The sequence below is a fragment of the Salvia miltiorrhiza genome, chromosome 3 (genome assembly GCF_028751815.1).
Source record: "Salvia miltiorrhiza cultivar Shanhuang (shh) chromosome 3, IMPLAD_Smil_shh, whole genome shotgun sequence".
Classification (NCBI taxonomy): domain Eukaryota; kingdom Viridiplantae; phylum Streptophyta; class Magnoliopsida; order Lamiales; family Lamiaceae; genus Salvia; species Salvia miltiorrhiza.
In genome coordinates, this window is record NC_080389.1 from 40,437,833 (window position 1) to 40,449,414 (window position 11,582).

The 11,582-nt window shown below is 39.0% G+C and overlaps 1 protein-coding gene across 1 annotated transcript; it reads right to left on the reverse strand.

The window, feature by feature from the left end:
* Nucleotides 1–3,546: 3,546 nt before the first annotated feature.
* LOC131016698 (actin-depolymerizing factor 1-like) lies at nt 3,547–5,366 on the reverse strand. The gene is made up of 3 exons (XM_057945400.1): nt 5,073–5,366; nt 4,084–4,349; nt 3,547–3,954 (listed from the first exon to the last, which is right to left on the reverse strand). The coding sequence occupies exons 1-3, from the start codon at nt 5,073–5,075 to the stop codon at nt 3,804–3,806; spliced, it is 420 nt and encodes a 139-aa protein (XP_057801383.1). The 5' UTR covers nt 5,076–5,366; the 3' UTR covers nt 3,547–3,803.
* Between the last annotated feature and the right edge of the window lie 6,216 nt (nt 5,367–11,582).

Below are 11,582 nucleotides of genomic sequence, written 5' to 3' on the forward strand. Positions count from 1 at the left end.
AGGAACGAAACCGATCCATAATTGACAACATCTCTTAAATATCATCTCGACATATTCTAAGGTTATGAATGTATGATATTGATTGAAATAGAGTTTAAATGAATTAATAGGTACTAGATATATCAATAATACGAGTGTTCTGTACTGGTGACCACTTGAAAGGAACTTCAAGGTTAAGCGTGCTTGACTTAGAGCACAACTAAGATGGACGACCCACTGGGAAGTTCGTCTAACGTATGAAATTAAGTTAAAAATACAGTATAAATATGAAAATACTTGTGGGGTATAAATAAATAAATAATTTCATAAAAAAAATACCAACGACAATCGCCGTCGGTACTGACCGGCAAGAGGCCACTGCGGTCCAACGATGATTACCGACGGCAGAAGGCCGCTGTCGGTGATGTTCGGCAAACAAGCCACCGTCGTCCGGCCAAACACTACAAACGGCAGCAACGCCGCCGGTAAAGTACTGGCAAAAGACCTCCGCTCACCGACGATATATTTCGACGGCGCTGCCGTCGTTACGTACCGGCGGCCGTCTTTTGCCGTCGGTGATGACGTTACCGATGAGCGAAATACAGGTGACAAGTCGCCGCTGGTATCACCGTCAGTGATTGTTGAGAAAAGAAAGATATATTTAAACCCTTATATTTTGATGATACCAAAACCACCCAAAAGGCATACTCTAGCTGATGATGCTCCTATGATCCTGACTGTCTTAGTTCCTTGTATAGCTTGACGGATCAAGAAAGCTGAAATAACTGAAGACATTATCTCGACTGAAGAAGTGTTTGACAAAAAGACTCCACACGAGTCTAGAACACGCGGAAGATGCAGACTCAACTGAAAGCTCCTAACTAAAGAAAACTGCACCAGGAATGACTGAAGAAAGAAAGGTCACATGAATAAATTCCAAGACACGCCGCAGTCAATGAAGAAGTTAGAAGCATTGACTTTAAAAGAATATGTCCTTGTACATGAGCCAGAAAAGAGACATTATCTTCCAACGGTAGGATTTGAAGAAAAAGATCTCCACCAACGGATCTATTCCTCAGAGACGCCTATAAATAGCTCAGAAGAACTCTCAAGAAAAAGAGAGGAGAGAGAAGAGAAGATTCTGATTCAATCCTCAATGCCGAAGCTACATCAAAATATCAAATAGAGCTTAAAATTCTTTAAGCATTGAATCGATGAAGAGAGGATCTAAATATTGTGAAATCAGTTTTACTGATTACCTAAACTCTCTTGTTGTAACTAGGATTTTCACTTAGATAAATCAGTTTTACAATATCATATATTGTGAAATCAGTTTTACTGATTACCTAAATTACTGATTACTTGAGATTCTGTACTCAGTAATCCTAGTTGGTATATTACAATACCCATTTTCAAATGAGCGAGAAGAGTGTTTGTAATCGAGCTTGAGACTTAGACCAAGCTCAGTGGTTGTTTAGTACCAGTAAACTAAACAATTAGGTTCCTTAGCACCCGCAAGCTAAGTGTGTAAATCCAACTCTATGAGTTGGTTGATGTAAGGAGTTTCCTTTCAGTATAGGTTGCTTTGCACCCGTAAGCATTGCAGATAGGTTTGCGTTGCATCCGTAAGCATCGTGGTTAGGTTTGTTGTGCACCCGTAAGCACTAGCGAGAGATCGTCAGACTAATCATCTAGCCGTCGATGTAGGAACGTTGTATTCCTAACCACGTAAAAATCTCTTGTGTTCTTACTTGCTTTATATTCAATACTTGCACATAACTATGTTTCTCTAATACTGATTAACTGAAAAGAGTAACTAACGGATTCTCTGTGAAAAAAATCTTTCAAGGCTATTTCACCAAGTTTAATATTCCACTGTTAGAGTTATAGGTTTAACTGATCAATCTTTTGATAGTCAGTTAAACAAGTGATTCTACTCTGTTTTACTTACGACTGAAGCCTTACTTGGACTGAAGTTAATTGACCAGATCAATTAACTGAAGTCACCCACTGAACCTTCGTTTCAGTATCAGTCGCCACCCCTTGTCATTTGAAGCGTGCATTTTCAAATCACTCAAACTGTCTTTCAGAACAAAGGTGTTGGTTTTAAGTAACCTTATTTTCGAAAATAACTTACATGTGTATTCCCCCCCTCCCCCCATACACCTGTCCTTTCAACCCTCAAGGGACCCAACAGTGACTTATTTTCCAACGGCATATGGGGGATTACCGACGACATTTGTCGTCGGTAATGCCCGTGTTTTTTGTAGCGATTTGTGCATATTATTTCACAATTAATCCAATTTAAAAATCTCGTCTATAGCTTCGAGTGCAGACACCCACTGTCAAACTCTGGCAGCTCTATCAAAATCTCAAAATAGATTTCTCGATTATCAAGCCATCAAAATCCTAAAACTTTTTCTATAAGATCATATATAATATGAGAATTTCGTGAAATCAAACAGAAATGAAGTTATTTAATTAACTACACTCTTATATGATTCACATAAAATCGACACATATTGATGACACAAAAATTAAAGTAAAATTTACGTTTCTACGATCGAAGGGAGATGGGAGATTTAGAACTATCGTGCTGATAACGTGTTATAAACTAGAGAATAGAGATGAGAATATGAATTAAGTGTATTCAATATGAGGACTAAAGGCCTCTATTTATAAATGTAGGAAGTTAGGGTTTTAAGGAGATTTTTTGATCAACACATATAAGATATATCTAGAAGATATATTTACAACACTACTAATACATGATAATGCGTTTGTAACAATGATTAACACGTTAGCTTTAAAATCAAAAGGTCTTGGCCGGTGGGCTGGGAAACTCAATCTGCCCATTGTAACATCTCTAGCTTGTAGTTTTTGCGATTCGTTTTGTCACGCAGGCGGAGTTGCATAGTTTTCGAAATCGGATTAACATGACTTACGGTCAAACTCTAAATCCTAGTCCACTAAGATACATTCGTTCAAAAGAAGATTCGGAGAGTGGATTATATGTAAATATAAGTTTTCCATTTTAGGTGCGCTACATTCGTCCCCAAACAAATGCATACCACGTCGAAACTCATTGACCAAAAACTGGTCAATTATACTATTTTAACCTCTAATATATTTGCATGAAAAATAAGAAAAACAAATTGAAGAAATGGCATAGAAAACAAAGGTTAAATGAGAAACTTGACATTATTTTGCTATAGAATTCTGAGATAAGGTACTTATTCGGAGAAGTGTCTAACGCTAGAAGAGTGGAACACTGCAAATCCAGAATGGGACTCATATATAGCTACAGAGACTAATTTACCATATACTATAGATATAACCAAACTCATTTCAGGCTCAAAGGAAGCAAATGCAGAGCACCCTAAGAAAACAAGATCTTCTGCAGACGAAAATCAAGCAAACAAGAATTCAAACTTTTAGCTAACCGAGATGATGACATACATGTGCAAGACACAAAGAAATGAAGAAAGGAAGTTTGTTCCGTTCATATCCACAAACGGCTTGAAAAGGCAACGCAATGGTGAAAGCAATGTTAGTTTAACTCAGAAATAAAGCCAGGGGTCAAATGTAGCCATATCATATCATACCAAAACATGCTAGTCTTGCACCTTCCAGATTGTTACAATATCAGCTTTTGTAGATTAAAGCTACAACTGCAACACTTGAAAACATCATATACCAGAACACACATAAATTGCATCAAAGTTATAAGAGAGTATACCAAGTACTTGGCGACTACTTATACCCATGTTTACAGTCCAACAAACTGTAGGCATTGCACGGAGCACCTGCCTACAAATGTTCACTTAGATAGCACGACTCTTAATAACATCAAGGCCCATTTCAGTTGGATCGGTTGCTTGCAGTTCAACTTGAATACCGTCCAGTTCCCTCTTGAATCTGTCCTTTGAGCTAGCATATATCATCTTGCTTCTGATCCTTGAAGAATCAGGAGACCTTATATAGCAAAAGAAACCGGGCATAAAAACCAGATTCAGTGAGTACAACACAATTCTTTTTCATCTAAAAAATTAGTGCATCGTGATTTGTTAACTAAAGGGATAAGCAATATGATGCTGACATTACCAAGCAATAAAGAAAATCTTGCTTTTCTGGCAATTCTCTGCAGTCACAAAGTCAAAATCGTAGATGCAATAGCGACATTCCTCAGCAGGGACACTAGCAGCAAAGTCCTCATAGGTTTCAGTTGGCTCACCAACTTTTTCAACAACAACCTGCTTCTGTTTCTCTTCTATCTTAAAGATAATGTAGCGATAAGTCCTCTTCGCCTTCAGTTCCAAGAATCTCAACTTGCAATCATCATGAACGGCCATCCCAGATGCTGCATTCGCCTATAACGGGACCACAAGAATGTCATTTGCATAACAAAAACATCGTAAACTGCAATCTGTAACTCAAAAAATAAAACACAAGCAAACGGGGGGGGGGGGGGGGATGATAATAACAACAAATGGATCAAACTAGAACACCACAACAATTATGTCATTGCATTGTTACAGAATAGAGAAACTAATTAGAGGAATTCCCATCAATAAATTAGCTGTTCATATACTCGAATCATTTACGATACATCTGCTAAAATTATTACACATTAGGCTGATTTACACCAATTAATAATATCTCATGGACTACAGAAACTTCCAAAATTGGATAAATTAATCTTCAATCGAAAAAATCACAGAAATGGATAGCAACTAATGCCAGGTCAATCAAACATCAGGTGCCAGGCCTCAAGCACAATTAAGCTGCAATCCTGCGACGCGAATTGCAAACTTATCTCAATAGTTAAATGAATTCAACACGAATTATGAATCTCAATGAACTCGGTACATAAATAGCAACTCAAGAGAGCAGCAGCATCTAACAGAAACCAGATCAATCCAGATTAGCCAACTAAAAAAAACAGCTCGCGAAAACAACTACTTCAAGCTAGACTAGACGAAAGACGAGAAACGAAAGTCAGATCAAGCGAGCAATCGAACCACACGCAATAATCAGATGATGAGAAAGCAATGCGACAGGAAATCTGGAGAAACAGAGAAGCGGAAACTCACCATTTCGATCGTGCTTAAGTTTGAAGCAGAGAGAATACGAAGACCAACGCAGGACTATGTAGAAAGAAAAGGAGAGGAATTTTAGAGAGAGGGAGAAAAAGGGAATGTGAGAGAGAGCGAGCGATAACGTGCGAGTTTTGGACGACTCTTTATTGAGGGGATGCGGTAGGGTTTTTTTACTTGGTTTTACTGCGTGTGAAACCAGATTAAAAGCGGTTGCGTGACGCCGCGTACGCTTCTCTACAATTACTATTTGATATTCGGTGTCAATTAATTTAGTACTTTTTTCACTAATTGGCGATTTCATGATTTCAAAATTATTGTGTCAATTAAATAACCTGCTTGTCACCCCGGTTAATAGCCCATATTATTAATTGGAACGACTTTAAACACTTTTAAAAGAAATTTAAATAGTAGTTTATAAACTTAGTCACACACCATTTTACTCGTCGATTTGTACAGTAAATGAAAAATTAATTTTGTTTTTCTTTTTAGAAAAAGTAAAGGTGTTAAAAGTCATATCATCATAATCGAGTAGCGTGGAATTAACGCAGAAATGTAGAGAGAGAATCTGTGGTGGACCCCACTCGTCGGCTTGCATAAATGTTTTTGATCTCTTATCCTAAAATTCACAAAAACTTGGGTGAGGTCAACCTCATACCATGAGACGGGTCGGGTCGGGTCGGGGCGCGGGTTTGACGGGTCGGGTGGGTTTTGGGCGCGGGTCTGGGATACCAGAAATAAAGTACACATTCTCATTAATAAAAGTAATAATTATTGTGAACAAATGTAATAATTTAGAAACATTACATTTCATCATATCAATAGTTACTTTACCTCAAGACAATGATTATTTGAATTATTATTTGATTATTTCATCATATCAATAGTTACTTTTCCTCAAGATAATGATTACTTAAATTATTATTTAATTTTTTTTTCTATATTCTATTTATTTTCTCCGTTATTCAAAGTAATTGTTATTATAATGAAAAGTAATTATTGACATGAAGAAATGTAATGTTTTTAAATTATTACATTTGTTCACAATAATTGTTACTTTTATTAATGATAATGTGTACTTTATCCCAGACCCGCGTCCAAACCCGACCCGACCCGCGCCCCCGACCCGACCCGACCCGTCTCATGCTATGAGGTCAACCTCACCCAAGACCTACTCCCTAAAATTAGTCTGGAATTTTATTTTCTCGTAGCACTTAAATTTTGATTGTTTCCCTAAGATTTCTTTTTAGGGGAAAAAATAATGAAAGAAGAATTCATCTCGAGAGCCTATTCTAGGGGTGCCTGATCACTAATTTCTTAGCAACAAATACCGCAACTAACACGGTGTAATCGTAGCACAGAAATAGCAAGCAGAGTATCGTATCCACAGAGACTGTAAAACGAAATTACTTTATCTATCTCCTAAACAGACTCTCACAGTATGCAGGTAAACGAAAGCAGGAAGGTTTAATTAACTTAAACTAAAACGCAAATAACAATAATTAAAAACACGTAGGAAAATTCGAATATTAAAAGACAACTGATCCTAGGGTAGTAAATTCATTAACTAAATCCACATAATAAATCTATTAATCCTATGTACCAGTTTAATCCAGTTATGATGAGAGATCACTTAATTAATCAATCACTCTCGCTAGAGCAGCAACGATCGTAGATTAGTAAATTATCTATCTCCGTTAGGTCTCAAGAAAATCTACTAACTCCCAATAGCTCCTAAGAATAGCTCCCTATGATCCACTTATCTCCGCTAGGTCTCAAGGTTAAAATCATATCATACATTCCTGAATCCGCTAAACAGTTATCTCCGCTAGGTCTCAAACCGAATAGCTAAACATGCAAACTATTGATCAGATAATTCACAAGAAATTAAGCACCAGGAATTATGAATCATAAACTGGAAGGCACAAAGGTATTAACAAATAAATCACATAAATTCAATCAACTATTTACAAACCCTATAATCAGCTAAAGGAAACTAGTCAGACATCGTAAAATAAAACATAAACATAATTAAAAAGAAAGCAATAATAAAAACTGAATTAAATAAAAACTGAATAAGAACAATTGTAGCAGCTTGAATCTTCAATCTTGTGAAAATCCAATCTAAGCAGTACAAACTGGAAAGCAATAAATTCTAAAGCTATGAAATTGAAAAAGTAAAGTTGGGAACTGAAAAAGGAACCCAAAATAGGTCATAAGAAGACCTATTTATAGTACCAGGGTAAAATACAGAGTTTGAAACCCAGAAGAACTCAAAAAACGCGCAAAACTGAAAAATCCGGGTAGCCGGCGACCCATCCGGCGGTCATTGGCTCAAGCACAAAAATCCTTCATCTGGCGGCGATCGCCGCGTCTTTTCCAACGTTCCAGAAGATCCGGCGACCCAGGCGGCGGTCGCCGGTCAGGTCGCCGGAAATCCTTCTTCGGGCGGTGGTCAACGGTGTTTGACCGCCGGATTCTGACTGCTGCGCGCGACTGTTTTTGTTTCGGCCATAACTATCTCGTCTGAACTCGGATTTATGATCCGTTTGCGCTCACGAACTCCTATCGAGACGATCTACAACTTGTATTTCAGCACAGTTTTCCAAATTCGAACTCAATAAACCTGAAATGTCCTTCAAAGTTCGAGTAAGAATCATGTTTCAAAAGATAAAGCAAATTGAGCACAAAACAATCATCCAACACTCAATTTCCTATCAAATTGACATCATATGAACACTAAAAATCATGGAAACATGAGTGTTATCAACTCCCCCAAACTTAAGTCATTGTTCGTCCTCGAATAATGAGAAGAACATAATCAATAACACGAATGGGTAAGAAATCTAGCTCATCGATGCCTCCGAATAATAAAGAATGATAGAATTCTCAAATCCTCAATAATTAAGCACAAAATTCATCAATAAACACAATCTATAGCAAAATCAACCTTGACATTCCAAACAATTGAATCTCACAAGGTATGTGTATCACTCAACTCTCAATTTGATGGAACGGGACGTGTATACTCTCATCGAATTCAATGCAATATAGATCACTTACCATAAGCTTGCCAATTGTCTACAATCTCCATCGCTAAAAGTGTGCCAAGACTAAGATCAAATAGGTCTTTTTCTTCGGGTTATAATGTAGGGACATTGGTTAAGGTATGGAAATATAGGCTAAGTGACTCAAATAAATCAAGAACACCAACCTTATGACTTCACAAATCAAGTATGTAATAAATTCCATCTTCCTCCCAACTATGCCACCATAATCATACAACTCAAGGGATTTAATCATCACAAAACAGAACTAAACACTCTTTTATGCTCTCCATTTATTTCCAACAAACAAAGTCGATTCTCTAACAAATTTCTCAATAAACACTCGACTTCACACTTTTCTTCATCTCTTTTTTTTTCTCTTTTTTTTTCAACAATTTTTTTTTTCTCTTTTCACAACTTTCTAGAGCTTATAAGAGTAAATAGTAACACAAAATCATCCCTTCTTTTTCACAATCCACTATGAATATTCACCACACAAAGATCCCCATATACTACATCACCCCCTATCATCCGGCTAAAGAATAAAAAGCTAAATAGGCACAAAGTGGATAACAAATGATGATTTTTTTTTTCAAGGACATTGTTTGGGATAATAATGTGGCTAATAAAAGATGGCCTAAAATCATCTCCTAATCCTGGGCACAACAGCAACCTCGACACAGAAACCATGGCAAGTTCTAGAAGATCACCACATGCATTGACAAAACTCACAACAAAGAATAAACTGTGTATGATAAACAGTTATGGCTCAAAATCTCACATGTTTATTCAACGTCCAAAAGTCAAGGTCAAAATCACTCTAGAATTATGCAAATTAGTTCCAATTATGCTTAAATCATCAAAGAAAATCAAACTCCAAATTTTTTTTTCACAGAAATCATCATTGGCATCTCACCAGAAATCTAATGGAGCAATAATCATCTGAAAAACAAAACAAACACACACCACCAACCAAGCAAGATAAAACAATAAAGCCAACAAAAATAATAAAAGTGATACGCATATCTACTCTCACCCCCCTCTCCCAAACTTATTACAAAACATAAGTTCGAAAATAAGTTTGGAGGGATGACTCACAGAAAAATATGCTCCATGGTGGTGGTATGAACAAAACGCGAGTTCCCTCATCTTCCAAGCTCAACACTACACTAAACTCCCAAACAAAACAACGAAACAAAACGAAACTAAAAGAAAGAAAAACAAAACAAAGAAAAACAGTTGGGTTACCTCCCAACAAGTGCTTAATTTAACGTCTAGAGCTCGACGATACCTCATGGTCTCAATGAACATCAAACGCAGCGGGCGTGACAGACCGCCTAACACGAACAGAGACAGAGGACTCGTGCGCATCAGCTGCGTGAAAGATAACACTTCCATTGGGCACATCTATCATAGCCCTCCCCGTAGCTAAGAATGATCGACCAAGAATCAACGGCGGATTTGCATCTTCAGGAATATCGAGGACCAAGAAATCCGTAGGGAATATGAGCTTGTCAACCTTCACAAAGATGTCTTCAAGCTTTCCTCTCGGCTTCACTCTTGATCTATCCGCCATTTGAATCTCCATCGAGGTCGGCTTGAGATCTCCAATTCCCAACCGCTTGAAAACAGAGATGGGCATCACATTGACACTAGCCCCTAAATCGCAAAGTGCCTCGGGAAATAGCTCTCCTCCAATCTCGCACTCAATGGTGAAGCTACCTGGATCTTTCTTCTTCGAAAGTAGCTTCATTGGCAGCTCAGTGCACACAGCTTTCGCCTGCGAGATTTTCCTATCCTCATCCCCCATCTTCTTGGTGTGAACAACTGCCTTTTTTTTCTTTATCCTTGGTATCATGCAATTGTGAGAGAGTTTGAGGCTGTGCACGCCGGTCCGATTCTTCAAGTAGTCTCTCTAGCTCATCCACTATACGTCTATACTCTGTCTCCTCGGGATTGGCAATTTTTTTCTCATTCTTGCAATTGGAGACCTCCAGCTTGATTTCCTTGGCATCCACATTTTTGCTCGGCTTCACAGCACATTGCTCTTCAAGCACCTCCCTCTTCATCAGCCTACGGGGGAATGGAGCTTTTGGGATGTACTCCCTAAGTGGAATAGGAGATTTGTATGGTTCCTCACTTGGTTGTTCGTTCTCCTTGCTCATCCTCCTATCTTTTGGAGACAGAGTGCCATCGAAAATAGCATTGCATTGGCCCTTTGGATTGACAGTAGTGTTGCTCGGGAATTGGCCCGACTTGTGCTGCGCAGCTGCTTGGTTGGCTATCTGACCAACTTGAGTCTCCAACATCTGCACTTTCTTGGAGAGTGCTGAAAAATTATTTCCAATATGACCCACTTGAGACTCCAAATTGGTCATCCTTGTATTAACAGTTGTCTTCATACTAGACATCTCTGTTAACATCTGCTGCATCATATCCTCCAGTGATACTTTCTTCGGCTCATTGATAACTCCTCCACTAGACACAGAAAACCCAGGTGGAGGCTGCAAAGCATTGTTTGGGTTGCCATAAGAAAGATTCGGTTGCGGTCGTCCTCCTGGCTGGAACTGCTGCTGGTCCTGCTGATATTGCTGACCTCTGCCATACATTCCTGGCTGACCTCGATTCAACTCACTGATCTTAGTAGTCAGCTCTGCCAGCTGCGTAGCCATTGCTGCCTGTTGAGTAACCATTGCTGCCTGCTGAGTAACCATCGCTGCCATAGGATCAGAACTGGAAGCAGCTGCAACCTTTTTCAATTGTATTCTCTCTGATGGCCATTGGTAGCTCGTAGAAGCCATACTATCAATAATGCTTCACGCCTCGGAACTGCCTTTCTGAAGCAGAGAACCTCCCGCAGCTGTATCCATGTGCATCCTTGTACGCTCCCCGCAGGCATTATAGAACATTATCACGAGTGTGCCCTCATCAAATCCATGGCCTGGGCACTTTCTGAGCTTCTCCTGATACCGCTCCCAAGTCTCCGCTAGCTTTTCTCCATCGTACTGTTGAAACTGCACGATGTCCATCTTCAGTTTCAACGTAAGGCCAGGCGGATGAAACTTGCGTAGGAATGCATGAGCCAAATCCTCCCACACGATATTCTCTCCCAGCTGCAGCGTATGATACCACGACTTCGCCTTATCCCGCAGTGAGAAGGGAAAAAGACGAAGACGGATAATGTCATCAGGGACACCATTCATCTTCACCGTGCTACACAGCTCCAGAAAATGCGCCAGGTGCGCATTAGGGTCTTCAATTGCTTGTCCACCATATTGGCTCTGTTGGACCATCGTGATCAAACCCGTTTTCAGCTCAAAGTTGTTAACATTCACTCGTGGGGGCTCCTGATACACATATTGCGGAATGAACGCTTCATTTATGGCTGGTTGTTCCTGAGCCTCTTTAGCAGCTTGAGCGTCCAACAGCTGTTGCAGCTGCTCCTGTAGAGCACGAATCT

Bases quoted from the DNA above. Each gene is read 5' to 3' on its own strand.
- LOC131016698 (XM_057945400.1), bottom strand. The intron at 3,955-4,083 runs GTAATGTCAGCA...TTGCTATATAAG, and splicing joins AAGATTTTCTTTATTGCTTG to GTCTCCTGATTCTTCAAGGA.